This window comes from Manihot esculenta, chromosome 1 (genome assembly GCF_001659605.2).
Source record: "Manihot esculenta cultivar AM560-2 chromosome 1, M.esculenta_v8, whole genome shotgun sequence".
NCBI classification, from domain to species: Eukaryota; Viridiplantae; Streptophyta; class Magnoliopsida; order Malpighiales; family Euphorbiaceae; genus Manihot; species Manihot esculenta.
In genome coordinates this window covers 41,302,877-41,320,781 of record NC_035161.2, presented here as the reverse complement: position 1 = coordinate 41,320,781, position 17,905 = coordinate 41,302,877, and the positions used below count along the sequence as shown (strand labels likewise).

At 32.4% G+C, this 17,905-nt stretch overlaps 2 protein-coding genes across 3 annotated transcripts; both read left to right on the top strand.

Moving 5' to 3' along the window:
* Window positions 1-4,898: 4,898 nt before the first annotated feature.
* Window positions 4,899-8,304, top strand: LOC110615375 (probable glycerol-3-phosphate acyltransferase 8). The gene is made up of 3 exons (XM_021757221.2): window positions 4,899-5,300; window positions 5,552-5,864; window positions 7,260-8,304. Exons 1-3 carry the CDS (start codon window positions 4,990-4,992, stop codon window positions 8,136-8,138), a joined length of 1,503 nt encoding a protein of 500 aa, XP_021612913.1. The 5' UTR covers window positions 4,899-4,989; the 3' UTR covers window positions 8,139-8,304.
* Window positions 8,305-9,403: 1,099 nt separating this feature from the next.
* LOC110615367 (ascorbate transporter, chloroplastic) lies at window positions 9,404-16,817 on the top strand. Of its 2 annotated transcripts, none has more exons than XM_021757213.1 (11): window positions 9,404-9,673; window positions 10,533-11,002; window positions 11,243-11,350; window positions 12,507-12,662; window positions 13,103-13,318; window positions 13,443-13,652; window positions 14,112-14,249; window positions 14,789-14,890; window positions 15,874-15,939; window positions 16,153-16,237; window positions 16,318-16,817. In XM_021757213.1, the coding sequence occupies exons 1-11, from the start codon at window positions 9,619-9,621 to the stop codon at window positions 16,413-16,415; spliced, it is 1,704 nt and encodes a 567-aa protein (XP_021612905.1). In that variant the 5' UTR covers window positions 9,404-9,618; the 3' UTR covers window positions 16,416-16,817. The 2 variants fall into 2 exon arrangements, with proteins under 2 accessions (XP_021612905.1, XP_021612904.1); XM_021757212.2 differs by having other exon boundaries at window positions 9,452-9,673; window positions 10,530-11,002.
* Window positions 16,818-17,905: the final 1,088 nt, after the last annotated feature.

Here is a 17,905-nt window from a genome sequence, read left to right as displayed (position 1 = left end):
TATATATATATATATATATATCTAGAATCCCAAAGATCAACATTTGAAGGATCAAGTTCATCTAAAGCAGACAGTTCATGCTTGGAATTAAAAAATTAAGTTGAATTTGATTTGATTCTATTATGGTCAGCCAAATGTTCCTTTTAAGCGCTTTATTGCAACATTAATAAAAGCATTATTAATACCACTAGTAAAAAAGCAAAGTATTTCATGAGTTACTGAAGAACATGATGGAGATGGCTCAATGGGTTGAGGTTCTATAGTATGGTGCTGGGTTTATTTCACAAATCAAATGCAAGCATTTTATCAGGTTCTTGAAGTGAACTTCTCCGCACAGATTCCTGCGGAAAGGAACACAGGAAACTAATTTCACAACGGAATGTGCCTATCAAGCTACATAAATTTTATTATTATTAAACTCTTTATAAGGCATTCACTATTCTGCTAATTTACAGCTACAGCTGATAGGCCATGTTACGAAAAATTAAGCCACCAGATTTTATGTATAAAATTGAATAGATGAGAAAGAATCAATAACACCTAGAAATTTCAAAATCTCGATCCCACAACTAAAATTATAAATAATATCAAAAGAGGAGGCAAGCTAAAGAAAATTAAAAATAATTAACCCTAACATATTTTCACATGCAGAAAATTATCACAGGGAAATTTCAAAACCACAAGGGACAAGAACACATACTTCATATCCTCTCAAGGTAGCATTGCCATTAATTGCAAAATGCACCGGCTTTCTCCCTTGACCTAAATACAGAATTAAGCATCTATTCGTAAAGATTCATTGGCACGAAATCTACAAATGTTGGTGAAAATGAGGGATAAGGAACCATTAGTAAATACTGATCCAATCTTCCTCCCCCTCCCATTTCTCTCTCTCTAAAACGCATTTTAAAGTACATGTGCAAAAAGAGATCAGCAAAGCACCCAAAAAATTTTCTACTTCATTTACTCCAAAAACCAACCATATGAAGAGCTGCAACGTATAAGCAGTTCAGGTAATGTATCGATTTTTTCTTTTAACACTGGATCAATCTCATCACCAAACTCAACTTTAGGAGTGAAAATGTCTTTTTCTGCACCTTGTAACCTTGACATCTCACCTTGTAACTAATATATTTAATATTAGTTAATCTGCGCACGATTAATTTATTTTTTCTGATTGCGAAAATGTATAGGTCTGCAATTTTTGTAATTTAATCCAAAATGAAATATAATTTTTTTATTAAAATGTTGGATTTAAATTATTATTTTAACTTGAGTCCAGGAATGTGAGCCCAAATATATGGTGGGTGAGTGCCAGGATGAACCGTCTTAAGTTGATTGGGCGTTTGGCCCATTTAAGTTTGGTTTGATATAAGCAGCAGCAGTAAACCCTTTTATTTTGTGTCTGATTGGCCCATACTTTAGCTAATAATTATTAATGGAATCGGCTTAAATTTAAATTTTAATTAATTACAACTAAATTAAATATATTTAAATATTTACAGACTTAATGATAAACATATTAAATTTGAGAAATTTCAGATTTTATTCCCGATTCTCATTGAAAAAAAAAAAAGAAAAATGAGCAGAATTTCCTTTACTTGTACAAATGGAACTATAGGCATGCAAGCCATTGTATAGACTTGTACAAATGGAACTATAGGTATGCAAGCTATTGTATAGGAAGTCATTCATCATTCTGAAAAATATTCATAACAAATTTATTTTATTTAATTTTGTATGAATTCAATACAATTATTTTTTTATTTAAAACAAAAATATATTAAAAATTCATTTAAATAATGAAAATTATTTTTGTATAAAATAAATTACCAATTACATAAGTATACCCTTGCATTGATTACGATTAATCTATTGTGAACATGTAAGCTAAAATTGTAGTTTTTTTTTAATAAATTATTAATAATATAACTATATTATATTTAATTATAATATTTTTTATAAATTTAAATATTAAATAATCTCAATTAATTCTATATCTACCCTAAAATAAATGGATGATGAATAGGGGGTTGGATCGTCTTATCCACACTGTTGACTTCAATAACTGGTAGGGTTGGTGGACGCTGCATCCACCTAACTGCCAAGCAATAGCAATTGCATGTGGAGGCTCTTAATTTCTCCATTTAATGTCTGTAAAATCCATTAGTCAATCTTCCACTTTATTTTTCACACCAACCCTCCACTCCACAAATATAACTTTCACCAAATATATTTTATTTTCATTTTTTATCTGTTCCAAATTATATATGTGCATTTATTGAAAAATAATTTTTATTAATTTAAAAATATTTTAGTGATTAAAATAATATTAATGGAAAATGTAATATAAATTTTATTTATTTAACTATATTAATTATGCATTCAATTTAAGAAGTACTAGTTCTCATTTTCATATAAGTTTAATAAAGTCTCAAACAATTACGCACCTCAGAATTATATTGCCTAATCACATGACACTGCTACCAAGTCTTGTTACTTTCATGTTAATAAATACTAAAAAAATATTTCATTCAAAATTTAAATATCTTAAATATTAACTTTAAATTAAAATTTTTATATTTTTTAATTATAATTTTTTTTCTACAAAGGTATAAAATTACAATTTTTTTACAAAATAAATTAAAATTACAATTTTAAAGCAGGTTTAAGGTAAGTAGGCAATGGGGAGTCTTAAAGAACACGAAAATTAAAAAAAGAAAATTGTGAAAATGAGAGAAAAGGGAGATGGCGGTTGGCCACCCATCCAATGAAACCACAGAGCCATTCATATGAGTATTGTTAATCACTTCTTCAAGACTCCAACTACTTGACCCGTATTCAAAGATGCCATATTACAAAAAAAGGAAGTTGCCTCTGCTCTTTACTTCCACCACTCAACAATGACACTTTGTGTTTTGGCTTGCTGCATTTGAATTTCACCCCTCTTCTTTTCCATTCTTGCCCACTTCAGGCCAGCTACCCATGGAAATTGACAAATTAGTTAAAATTATTGTTGCTTTCAATATTCAGATAAATTTTAAACGCCTGAGTTAGACAACCACTTGGACAAATTAAGCACTGTGTTAATTGTTAGAGCTTCGATTTAATCATATTATTACAATACAAAATCAGAAGAAAAACAAAATCAATGGATTTTATTTCAAGCTCTTTAAATTTATTTTAATTTGATTTAGAATATGAAATTAAGTCGAAATGATATCGAAAGATTACAGGGTCCATTTGAACCCAGCTGGCCGTCACGTCTAGCCTCAAATACCAATAAATGCAAGGACAGTATAGTAATTCAGTTATTTTTCACCGACATTTATGCTCCATTGGGTCGCTGTCTTGAATTAATTTCTTCCATGTGGCTTTAAAGCCTTCTTTTTTCCAATCTACATTACAAATTTATCCAGCGCATTTATTATTATTATTTAAAAAATTAATCCTCTTATAATTTTAGTTATAAAAACAAGGCAATTATATAATAGTTATTGATAAAAAAAAATGTTATTTAATAAGTTAAACGTATAATTATAATAATTAATATTTTCTTCGTTTTATAATTTTTATTTATTTTATTTTTTATATATTAAAAAATATTTTTTATTAATTTTTTAATTATATTTATTTTAAAAATATTAATTTTTATTAAATATTAAAAAATACTTTAAATACTTATTTAAAAAATAAAATAAAATATTATTATAATATATAAAATGAATAATAATTTTAAAATAATAAAAATAAAATAAATAAAAAATTATGAAATAAATAAAATATATACTAAAAAAATAAACTTAAAAGACAGAACAATATATCATATGAAGTTATCCTTTTTCGAATACAAACTTGTTGGTTTGTAACATAACAGAGTGAAAACAATGGAAGATTTTTGTCAAAAACTCGTGTGGAACGACCTAAATTTAGGTATTGTAATTTTTAATGGTTGATTAATAAATAATTGGCATATTTAATCTTTATATATTTATTTATTTATATTTATAGTGTTGTTTTCACTTTATTTTCTAAGCATAATTTCATTTATTTAAATTATAATTAAAAATTCACAACAAAAATTTTTAAAATTTTCATTAAATTAAAAGAAAATTATTGAATGTTTATTGTGTACCACCTTTTTATTATATCAAGATAATATTGGTTTTATAATAATTTTTAGAAAAATTTAGAATTAAAATTATTAGAAATGATACACAAGCAAAAAATAAACTACTCAAATCATCTCATTTATATTAATAATATTTAAACTCATTTCAAATTCAATTAAAAATTAATTTAAACTATTTAAAATCATTTCAAATCTAATTATTATTATAAAAACAAAACTTCAATACATTTAGTTTTATATATTTTAATTAATAATTTATATAAAAAAATTTTTCATTAATAATTTTTATTAAAAAATTTAATATTTTTAAAAAATATTTAAATTTAAAATTTTAAATAAAAAATATAAAAATATTTATAAATATTATTATAAAATATATTTTTATATTAAATTAATTATTTATATAAATAAATTTAAATGGTGAATATTTATATATAAAATTTTAATTCAATCCAAATTTACAATAATTATTATTTTTATAATTATCTAAACTCAATTATACAAATATCCAAAAATACTTAGTGCGTGCTCATTCACCTCATAAACCTACACTATTTTTGAATTTATAATTAAAATAAATTTAACTTAAATTTTAAATTGACATTAATTTATTACAAAATTTATTAGCTTAATCTAACAGGTGGCGCTCCAGTTGCATCCAATAATTTGCTAATTATGCAAAAATGAAGGGGGAGAGAGGAAAAGTCTAGCCCAGTATCGTAATTTTACAAGGCACCCCTACATTTAAAACTGGGACGTTCCCTCTCCCACCTACTCTCTGTTTCTCACTTCCCTGCAAGAAGTTACTCCACAAGCTAGAAGAGAAGAGCTTAGAGAGAGAAAATCATCCGGGTGCCATGTCGCCACCGAAATCAGATCAAAAGTACCCCTCGATAACAGCATGTAGCGGCTCTAAATACCAGTCAATAGCCGCTGATCTCGATGGCACGCTCCTCGTTTCTAGTAGTTCCTTCCCCTACTTCATGCTCGTGGCCGTAGAAGCTGGTAGTCTCTTCCGTGGTCTCGTGTTGCTTTTGTCTCTACCTCTCGTGATCATCTCCTATTTCTTCATATCTGAGGCCGTTGGGATCCAAATCCTAATTTTCATATCCTTCGCTGGCCTCAAGATCCGCGACATCGAGCTTGCTTCCCGCGCTGTTTTGCCTAGGTATATATCCCTTACCTTGCAACTTAGAACTCTGATTTTTGCTTGTATGACCCAGTTCGGACTTCTATTTTCCGAAAGGAAAGAAGTAAAAAAAAAAGGATATTAATTAGTAGTAACCGTCTCCTGTCTCACGTGTCTCTTGTGAATGCACTCTGCATTACAGTGGGTCCAACGCTCTAGTTTTTAATGCCACTGTTTTAGAAGTAGTTAGTGTTATTAATTCTGACTGCTGCATTAATTAACCGTGGTAGGTTTTACGCTGCGGATGTGAGGAAGGAGAGCTATGAGGTGTTTGACATGTGCAAGAGGAAGGTGGTGGTGACGGCAAATCCAACGATTATGGTGGAGCCATTTGTGAAGGATTTTCTTGGTGGAGACAAGGTTTTGGGTACTGAAATCGAAGTAAACTCTAAGACTAAGAGGGCCACCGGGTTCGTAAAGAAGCCTGGCGTGTTAGTAGGCAAATGGAAGAAGCTGGCTATTTTGAAAGAGTTTGGAGAGGAAGCACCAGATCTTGGGATTGGAGACCGCAAGACCGATCACGATTTCATGTCCATTTGCAAGGTATGTATTTCATATTTTCCCAGCCATTTCTCAAAACTAAATGATTACAGTAATACTTGGGAAACGAAGAAATTTTTTGCAATCCGTTGATTGGTATCTAATTAACGGCAAGCATTGATCTTTCCTTCATCACATTAATAACGTATTGAATTTAACTTATAAGATGTTTAAATTAAATTATAAGATATTTTTTCAAGTATATTAAAAAATATATTTTTTATTAATTTTTTTAATAATATTCAATTTAAATATATAAATTTGAAAATAAAATAAAATTAAGCAAAGCTTAAGATTTTCAAAATTTATATATTATTATAAAATAAAAAAGAAATAATTTAATTTTTTAAGTGAAGCTAAAGATCCTCAAAATTTTTTATGCATTTATTTTATAAACTAATATGTAAGTTTCAATTTAATTTTTCAAGATTTAATAAAATCTATGACTTAATATATTTTTACAATAATTTAATTTATATTAGTCTTTTGTTTAATTTCACCCATTTCATCATTAATTACATTTTTTATAATTAATAATAGATTGAAAGAAAAAATATATAAAAGACTAATTTGAATATACAATAGAAAAAAAATGTATTTAAGTATAAAATTTTAAGAGATTAAATTGTATTATATTAAAAAAAAGAGATTAAATTGTATTTACGCTAAATTTGTTTGTTGAATTTGTACGGGGATTAGACCATGCGAAAAAGTAGCAACGCCGCAAGAGCAGGAATCCTTATCTTTGTTCTTTTTCTTTTTTCTTTTTTTTTTTCTTTCTTTCTTTTGGTGAGATAACCTTATCTTTGTTCAATGCTGGGACCCATGCATTTTATTTAAGTATCTACATTCCCCAACTGCCTGCAACTACTAGCTAACAATTTTGGTAGCTATTTGGTGGTCTAATCGGAAATGTGAGTGTAAGCCATTTTTTGTCAAAACATTAGAGTAATTTGGTGTTTATTAATATATATATATATTTTAAATGGAGATGTAAGAAGAATAAAATCTGAGAATTTTTAAATTTATTTAGATGTATTTATTATAAGATTAACTTAGAGTGGAATATTTTTATAATTATGTATTTTATTTTTATTTTCACAATTTTTATTTCATTTAGTTAAGTTAGCACAGTTTGCACGGAAGGAAATGAACAATTTTAAGTTTTTAACAATGGGTAGGTACTGATGCACGTTTTAGTAATTAGTTTTCAACATTTTTAAATTTATTGGTATGCTAATTTTTTATCGAATTATTTTTAATATGTTAATTATTAAAAAAAAAAAAAACTCCTGGAATTTTTTGACTCTGCTCCAATTGATTAGTCTATGATCATTCTTATTTAATATATAATTATATCAAATATTCAAGAGTAGTTTACTAACACTGTCAATTCAGGAGGGCTACATGGTTCACCGAAGCAAATCAGCAACTCCATTACCAATGGATCGTCTTAAAAGTCGCATAATCTTCCATGACGGCCGTTTTGTTCAACGACCAGACCCCGTTAACGCTCTTATTACTTATCTTTGGCTGCCTTTTGGGTTCATCCTCTCCATTATTCGAGTATACTTCAATCTTCCACTTCCAGAACGCATCGTACGCTACACATATGAGATGCTTGGCATCCACTTGGTGATCCGCGGCACACCACCTCCTGCGCCATCGCCTGGAACCCCAGGAAACCTCTACGTATGCAACCACCGCACAGCGTTGGATCCTATAGTTATTGCAATAGCATTGGGACGTAAAGTTTCGACTGTAACATACAGTGTAAGCCGCCTCTCGAGGTTCCTATCACCAATTCCAGCCATTGCTTTGACTCGAGATCGTGTGGCTGATGCAGCCCGCATCTCAGAGCTACTCCAAAAGGGTGATCTTGTAGTTTGCCCAGAGGGAACTACATGTCGAGAACCATTCTTGTTGCGTTTCAGTGCATTATTTGCAGAAATGAGTGATAGGATCGTGCCTGTGGCGGTCAACTGCAAGCAAAATATGTTCTATGGCACTACCGTGCGGGGTATTAAATTTTGGGACCCTTATTTCTTCTTCATGAACCCAAGACCAACCTATGAGGTAACATTCTTGGATCGCTTGCCGGAGGAGATGAGTGTAAAAAGCGGAGGGAAATCATCGATTGAGGTGGCTAATTATGTGCAGAAGGTGTTGGGTGACGTGTTGAGGTTTGAGTGCACTGGATTAACAAGGAAGGATAAGTACATGTTGCTTGGAGGAAACGATGGCAAAGTGGAGTCAATGTACAACTCCAAAAAATAATTGGTTGGTTTGTCATTCAGAGAGTTTACAAGAATGTGTTTCCGAACTTATTAATGTAGAATTATTCAGACCTGATGAGAATTTTGATGTTGCATGATGTGATTGATTATTGAATGTTTATCCCAATTAATGATAAACTAGCTCTAGACTTGGTGCTTCTAGTTAATTCTACTCATCTTTATCATGTGCAAATCACGCTTATTGCTCTTATCGCTAGTCTGATCATGAGGTGAGATCACATATGCAGTGACATGCTTGTTTGATTTAAATAGACTATTTTTCTTCCGATCTGTAGACTGTAATAGTGTAATGTAGACTAGTTGATTTCCATGTTAATTGGATTTAATCGAGGCTAAACCGGCCAATGCCCATGGGCAAGGCAGCACGGATTTGGCATTGGGCCGAGGTAGGAATCTCACTCAGCCCAATTGAACACCAAGCCCATATATTTTTGTCTCCGACCACAAACAGCATTTTTTTGCACTTTTTTTTTTATTTTTGTTTATATAAATAATTTGCACCTGTAGTTTGCAGCCGCAGGGACAAGAACCGAAGTAAAAGGGCGAGATTCATGTTCCTTAATTTTTGTTCAAAAAAGGGGAAAAGGCTACTGAATGTTGATTTTGACCAATTCGGCTGCATGTCCAGTAATGCGATAATCCAGTTGCTGTGGTTCACAATTATTTTCCTTTCATTTCGGAGATTTAAAAGTCATAAACAAGTTAGATTGCGACACTCCAGAAAAAAATTGCGACAAATAATTGGAAATTCATTTTCTGACTCTCCGGGAGAGAGAAAAAAAATTCAGTCCGATGAGTATGCAAGGAAATAAACATATAATAAGCTTGGCGTGGCCTTTTGCAAGGATAAAGGACCCCAGGTTGAAATGTATCATGGTGCGAATATTCCACGTGTTTTTAAATTAAAATTTTAACTTTATAAAACTATATTTAAAAGAACCCTTTTCCATCCGTGTCTCGGTACCTTTTACCAGTGATCCGATGGCAACTTTTTGCGACGGAGAAAGCATCACGGTCCAGATTTCCCCATCTCAATTTCCAGAAATACCCTTTTCTTTACCCTTATTTACCAACTCAACCGGAAAAACCCTCGCAATTTCTCAGTGCATGGTGGGGTAATTGATGAATTTCGATGTTTTCTAATTGGAGCCATTCTTCACCAGGATGATGTGCCACGTGTCAATAGCTCGACCTCCTTTCTTGGGTCTATGAACACCACTGAGATTTTTTTCCCGCTTTTGAAAGAAAAAGAAAGAAAAAAAATATATATATATATATTTTTTATATTTCACTCTGTTTATCCTCTCTGGAATAAGAGACCAGAGATAGACTGAGAGAGAGAGAGAGAGAGAGAGAGAGAGAACCAACCAACGGCATCGACTTTTCAAATTGAAAGCTTCCGGTTCTCTACTCTCGAATGGTATAATTAACTATCTGCTTCAACCTACTCGTTTTCGACAATGGCTATCGGGAGCTTGATTTCTAGCCGGAATTTCGGTTCTTTTATCGGCTCAGGTACCTCCTCCTATTTACACCTGCACTCCTCTTTGTGGATATGCTGGCAGCTTAGTCATTTTTCTTAGAAAAAAAGGAATATTCTTTTAAAATTTGGAGCTGAAGTCTGATAAACTTTTTGTATTTGAATTTACTGTAGAAGAGGGAAAACAGTGTAGACTTATTTAATGAAAGGAAAAAAAAAAAGATGCGTATGATTGCATAAATTACGTGTATGTTTCAATTAATGGAGCTTGAAAATTCAGTAGCTGCTTAAGATAGCTTGCTTGCTCTTATCCATTGATGCAACACTTCCTTGTGTGGTTTAATTAGATGAGTAATTAATCAATCGTTTCCCAAATAAAAATGGAATTCCCTTTTTTTTATATATAAAAAAAGAGGATTTATTTGTCCTTATGCTTCCTTTCAACCGCTTTTGGAGCATATTAGCCAAGTTAGTTCAGAGTTGCGGTACTCATTTAATGATTGAACTAATTTTCATTAAGAAGGATTCCTTTATTATTCACTCATCTGAAGCTTTGGAAAATCCGCTTGCTCCAACGTGCTAGTGTGTCGTGCGGCCCACAGTTTGTCAAAACCATGGTTGTTTTTTATAAAGCATTGCTAAGTCCTAAGTGCCAAGCGTTAACCATTTGGTAGTTTGGCTCGTTTCCTTTTTTGTATTTTTCAATGCAAAGCTCTATAGTAGCATCAGCATGTGATGATCTATTTCTCAGGTTAAATCAAGCATAAGGTCTACCTTTATGTTTGCTAAATTTACCAGCTTTAAGTACTTAACCAAGAGAATTATTGTCAGTTATATCTGCATTTTAGTCGTTTTGGAGCAGAATTTGCTTCCTTAACTCAATGATATCAGCAGGCAAAGTTTGTCAAACGGAGCAATCTATTTCATATGGTAAGGGAGAGCGATCAGGAATAGCTACTGCAACATTTGCACATCGGAGCATCTTCTATCAAAAGTTTCACAGCCGAATGGCCATTGCTTTTACTTCTAGATTCTCATGTTCCCCATCAATTCAGCAAAGAAGTGTAGGAAGATGTGAGTGTTTTTCATGTTACTCTGTTGGTAATTGGAGTCAGCTGAGCAGACGGCAATGCCTGCATATTGAGTATGTTAAGGTCAATAGAATGCGTGCTTACTATAAATCTGAAGAATATGACATAACAGAAGCTGCTGTGGACTCATTGAAGTCAGCTGAGGGTTCAGCTGAGGCTGTGTTAGTTGAAGGAAATCTACAAGAAACTTCACCATGGTGGCAGCAGTTTCCAAAACGCTGGGTGATTGTGCTGCTCTGTTTTATGGCATTTCTATTATGCAACATGGACCGTGTGAGTATTTCTTTCTATGAATTTTTTAATGTCATATTAGTTTGGGTTTTGTCCACATCTTTGGTCTTTCTCAAATATAATCAATTCTCGGAAAATAATGATGCTGCTGCTTTCATTATGGGTGATTCACATTCAGTCATTTGCAAGATCTCAATTAAGATGCAATGAGCAGTTCAGAAAAATTCATTTATTGTAATTGTTTAATCATGATATGCTAGCTTATTCTTATGTTCATTGTAGGTAAACATGAGCATTGCAATACTTCCAATGTCACAAGAGTTTAATTGGAACAGCGCAACAGTTGGTTTAATTCAGTCCTCATTTTTCTGGGGCTACCTTATGACTCAGGTATGATTCTGAATAGCCAGAATATTACAAAAAAAAAAAAAAACAAAAAAAGAAGAACATTGATTTAAATAACAGCCGTTACATTATTTCAAGGTTTTCCAATGACTGTTACCGTTAAAACGACGATTAAAAATTATATCGGTAACGGCCGTTACGTAAAGGTCACGATCGTTATTGGCCACGATTTAAAGGCCATAAAGGCCATTACCCTCATTTGATGGGTAGAAATCTTTAGAAATTCTGCAAAGGACCATTTGTAGTGTAGTGCATGAATTATTAAAGGCAAAAGAGACTTTTTTCTTTACATTTGAAGCCTTCCACTTTCCTCTTAAGTGAATGTATAAATAAAAATAATTAGAAATTAGAATGTTAGATAACTTGTATTAGAAATTCAGAACATAAGTTTTTATTATTTTTTCCACAAGGTTTTAGATATTTTTGAATTATATTTTAGTGAATGCGAATGCATAATTAAAAATAATTAGAATTTAGAATGCTAGATTAGAAATGTAGAACTTTAAAAGTACAAAATTATAACCTAATAGCATTATACTAATTATTAAATGAGTTTTATGTACTTACAAATGATAATAAATGATAATTAAGTATTAAGTATAAAATATAAATATAAAATTTACAAATTTAAAAATTTATGAAAAATAGGCAGTAAGTATAAAAAAGAACATGACTTTAAATAAAATATAGTTTCTTCAAATATTTTAAATTATTTTGCATAATATAAATATTAAACGCTCGCTCTAATAGTATTTGAAGTTAGTTATTATGTATGATATTTAGAACTTAGAGATTTTGTGTTTATTAGATATATTTGTACTTATTATTAAGTTGAATAGCTTACTTTTGATTATATCTTTAAATATTTGCTAATTTCATGAATTTTGCAAATTTTTCAAAAACATTTGCGTAGTGACAGGCCGTTACAGGCCTATTTCCGTTACCCATGATTGTGACCGCGATTTGAAACCATATTTAGCAGACACTCAGAAATACTACAGTTTAATGACTTGGCATTGAACTTGTTTCGAAGTATAAGCTTTGTGTGTTACTCAAACTATCAAACTCCTGGGAATGGATTTTTTCCCCTTTGTTTTTCAAATGTAATAATGTGTTTTCTTTTTCTTTCTCTGTCAAATAGATCATTGGAGGCATTTGGGCAGATAAACTAGGTGGAAAGTTAGTCTTGGGGTTTGGAGTGGTCTGGTGGTCTGCTGCTACGATTTTGACTCCTATTGCTGCAAGACTTGGATTACCTTTTCTGCTGATGATGCGTGCTTTCATGGGAATTGGTGAGGTTGGTGTCATTTTTTTTTTTCTGACTTCATTACATATTACTAGTGTTTATTTATTTAAGTACATTCTTAGTAATATAAAAATGCTTTGTCTATTTATGGTTAACATTCAATAGAAAGACAGTGATAATTTGGCCTGAAGATCAGTAGAAAAATATAGTCTAACATGAAACTATTTTAGATTGAGCTACTCTGTGAAACAAATGGGAAAATTAATAACTTAATGCGTGTTTTATGACTAAGAATTTGATTGTAGTTCGGCAGCACAATTTGAATGTCTTGCTGTCTTACATCTAATTAGTAAACAAAATAAGATATGATAAGTCTTCTTATAACTTGAATTGTTTTGTGTCCAAGGTCCTGTATTCTGAATAAGTAATGCTTCTTTTTCACAAGCGGATAGATGACTTCTGTTGTTAACGGTAGCCTACTTTGTATACAGGGTGTTGCTATGCCTGCTATGAATAACATTCTTTCTAAGTGGATTCCAGTGTCAGAGAGAAGCAGATCACTTGCCTTGGTTTATAGTGGCATGTATCTAGGTTCTGTCACAGGATTGGCCTTCTCTCCTATTCTAATCCATAAATTTGGGTGGCCTTCTGTCTTCTATGCATTTGGCTCCCTGGGAAGCATCTGGTTTGCTTTATGGCTAAGAAAGGTAAGTTGCTGCTTCTTTTAGCAGTTTTCTGTGCGGAACTATAAAGTGAACATGTGCATTCTTTTGAGTTTGTAAGAGAAATAGTAGAGAAGATAAAGCATTTACAGCATTGCTTTCTGCCCAGGCATATAGCTCACCGAAGGATGACCCAGATCTCTGTGCAGAGGAAAAAAAACTAATCTTGGGGGGCAGCACAGCAAAGGAACCTGTTTCTGTTATTCCTTGGAAATTAATATTATCAAAAGCACCTGTTTGGGCGCTTATTGTTTCTCACTTCTGCCATAATTGGGGAACCTTTATTCTACTAACATGGATGCCTACATATTACAATCAGGTAACTGAGGCATTGCATTGTGGTTGATATTTGTCTATGCATTTGATTTCAGTTATTTGTTGACATTTTTTTTGTATGTCTGTTTTGGTTAATTAGGAATTTGCTTTTCTCTCTCCATCCATTCTCTCATGTTCCCACTTCAGTTCAGTTCCACTTAAGAGCATTATGTCAGTGTATTATTCTTATGAATATTTTTGCAGTTTAAGAAAGCAGGAATAAACTTGAAAGCATTCACTTGATAATTCTGTTAGTATGATTCAATGTAATTTCTAAGCATCTGATCATGATTTTTACAGTAAAAAGATCTCACATCAAACATTAACCAGTGCATGATTCACTTTCTTACTCTGGATTTAGTAGATGCTGTTTGTGATTAATTTCAGATAGGAAAGATCTTATAACATGATAGCCAAATCTCATGAATAAACAAACTTATAATTCCACCTGTGGTTTTCTCAGGTTTTGAAGTTTAACCTCACTGAATCTGGACTATTCTGTGTGTTGCCATGGTTAACCATGGCTGTTTTTGCAAATATTGGAGGATGGATTGCTGACACACTTGTCAGCAAAGGTCTTTCCATAACTGCAGTTCGAAAGGCAAGGATTAAATTAGCTGTTACTCTTAATTATTATTTTGTGCCGTTAACCATTAGAGTTTCCAATATGGTTTTCTAAGACTAGCCTCTTTATGTTGATGTGGCTGATCCTGACTAATATTCTAAAGTTTTGGTATGTTGTGTTTTTGACCCCAAAAAAAAAAAATTGTAGTCTGTACACTAGTATCACCATATATTTTCAAAACATCCATTGCTCCTCCTTACTAAGAAGCCATGTGAATTCCTAGATGTAAAGTTGGTTTTGCTTATTCTAATATATCTGCTTATTAAATGCTAAAGTACTTTCATGAAGAGGTCAGGAGTGTTCGAACAGACAGAACATATTTACACACACATAAGCACACTCATACACATTTTAAATGAAGGAAACAAATGTGTAATTTCAATTTTATTTATAAGCTCAAACTATTGTAGATACGGGGATAAAAATGTTCCACTTTACATATTGGCAATAATTTTTCCTTGATGAGCTCTTTCATTTTGTTAAATATAATTCCTTAAAACTTCTGAATATTGCAGATCATGCAATCAATTGGGTTTTTAGGACCAGCCTTCTTTCTGACTCAGCTGAGTCATGTTAGGACCCCTGCCATGGCTGTACTGTGCATGGCATGCAGTCAGGTTTGTTCTAAATTAATTTCAATTTCACCCGATATTCAAGTATTTGAAGATACATTCGATTATTTTCATTTATCTTCAAATACTTGAATAATTATTGTTTTCAAACTATGGCCAGGAATTTTATCATCCATGATAAATGTAGTTGAAGTGGAAACCAATATATATAAATTCCAGATCAGATCTTGGCATCTTGCAATTCTTAGTATTGTAAGGAGTGCTGGAATGTTTGAATGTTTCCACTGTTTCATTGCTCTTGTTAAACATGCATCCTCTCAAGTGTGTCTTGGGTTCTTGGAATCTTCAGTGGTAATAGTGAGGGTCTATTGGCAATGTGTTTACTTTTATGAAAGTAGGTAGGGGGGAAACTCGTGCTGTTAGCCTCACTAGAGTGCTGTTCTTTTCAAGTAATCTTACAACCTTATTTACAAGAAGATCAGAACATTTTGTGATTAACAACACTCAAAGGAGAAATAATCAAAATAAGAGGAAAAAAAAAGAGAAAGGAGAAGGATTATGCAGTTGATTCATAGTGCATTGAGCATCAAAAAAGTACATGTTGTGATTAACAACACTCAAAGGAGAAATCATCAAAATAAGGGGAAAAAAAAAAAAAAGAGAAAGGAGAAGGATTATGCAGTTGATTCATAGTGCATTGAGCATCAAATGACTTTTTTGACGGCCTAATACCCCAATTTTGGAAGGAATGCCGAGCCGGGCATAATCCTGCACCTCTTTTATTTTTGCAATGATATGATGCTTGAAAATGGTAAATAGAAAAGAAAAAGAATTTAATGGAAACCAGAAGTGAGCTAGGACCTTCAATGCCATGACAAGGAAGCGTGTCTGCAATATGCATGATGACATGAAGACCCTACATATATATAAATAAACATACCATGTGGACATGTCGCAAGGAACTGCGTGCAGATGTAGGTTTTAAAGTCATCATTAAATTGACCTTTATATGCGTTTTTTAATGACAGGGATCTGATGCGTTCTCCCAGTCTGGTCTATATTCCAATCACCAAGACATTGGCCCCCGTTATGCTGTGAGTTATTTGCTTAATTTTATGATATCAAACATAAAATTGTTGATATTCTAAAAGGACACATCACCTGTGACTGTGATCATATACCATTATCATTCAAATTTGATTTGAGCAATGAACCAGAAACGCACAAGAAAATTCTTCTTACAGTTTAGAATTTGTTTACCAATTATTAAGATGTTTCTGAAAGTTATTGAACAAACTTAATTACAGGGAGTTCTCTTAGGACTATCAAATACTGCTGGAGTGCTTGCTGGTGTCTTTGGCACTGCTGCAACCGGCTACATTCTCCAGAGAGGTAAAAACCTGGAAGCAGTCTTATTTTCTCTCAACTTGTGATCATGTTTGTTGTTTACTTCTCAAACTGTGGTGCTACAGGTTCTTGGGATGATGTGTTTAAGGTGGCTGTAGTATTGTACATCATAGGCACATTAGTGTGGAACATCTTTTCCACTGGAGAGAAAATTCTTGACTAGATCGAAAGTTTCTGGAATGGGGTGAGGATGCTCTGCATAATCAAAGATGCAGTTTACATAGCTAAAGGAGATCCAAGCATAAAGAAACAGAAGTACTTACAAAAGATGAAAAAGAAAAAAAAATAAAAGAACAATCCACATAGAGTGAAAACATTGCTGAGACAATTAAAAGCTAAGAAGCTCTGCTCGAAGTTATGCCGCCAACCTTTAGGCCCTTGATTAGCTCAGACCATTTTGGGTTGGCTTTAAATGACCTTTTCTATCACTTGTATGTCCTCTTGTTTTCTTTTGCTTGTCAAGAAAGTTGTCCTTTCACTTTCGTTTACCTGCTTTTCTGTGTAGATAAAATGGGGAATTGCAGCTATGCTGTTAATATATGCTTTATGTATAGTTCATCATCCACCTAAGTTCATTGATTTTTTCCCCCAGTAGGTGGGGCAGGGGGGTAGGAATCCGACTATGCGGGGTAGGCAAGTTCTTTGATTTGTTGGGATTGGGCCTTTATCTAGTGTGCAAGGACTGTGCCCCTTGGTATATTATTATTATTATTTTAAAATATATCTCATAGCCCTCGGCTTAATTAGCTCGGAAGCCGATAGAACAGTTCCCATTATAGGGCAAAATACTAAACTTGGGCGAGAGTTTCCCCTTATTGATTAACTACTTATATAAAAAGAATCATCCGGCGACCAAACCAAAAGGAGAAATTTAAAGGGAAAAATTCCAACAGTTGGAAATGTATCCCAATTTTCAACAAATTTGAGCAACATTACACAACTGTTGGTCAAAAAAACATAAAAACATTACACAACTGGTTTAATCACTTCCGGCAATCATTCTTCCCCAACTTTTTCTCGGCCATCAAGACATCCTTATAATGTGACCAATCAATACAGAAGACCTAACATAAAGATACAAATGCCTGAAAAGAGGAGCTTTTTTTCAATTCATGCTAAAATGAAAATATATTTTTAAAATCATGCAGAATCCGAAAATATTTTCGAATTCTGTGTGTCAACTTTGCGAGTTCGGCAGTCATAATGCCGAACTCGCTAGTTCGGCACCTATGGCGCCGAACTGTTGCAAGTTCGGCACCAAGAGTAACTTTGGAAATTGAGGCTTGTTCGGCACTATGAGTGCCGAACAAGCCTCGTCCATGCCACGGGAGCAGTAAACTGCTCCCGTGGCCACGCTCGCTTCCTCAGAAATGTGTGACGAAGCGTTGAAAGAAAAGGTTCGGCACTATAAGTGCCAAACCCTTTCACTATAAGTGCCGAACCCTTTCATGCATGCAGGCCACGCGGGAACATGCATGTGGCCTGCATGCAAAATTTTTTATTTTATTTATTTTACTTTTAATTTTAATATTTATAAGTGAAATATATTTGAAATATTTATATATAATTGTAAAAATTTTTATTTTTTAAATGTAAAAAATAAATATTTTTGATAAAAAATTTAAATTTATATTAACTTATTTTTAGGAAAAT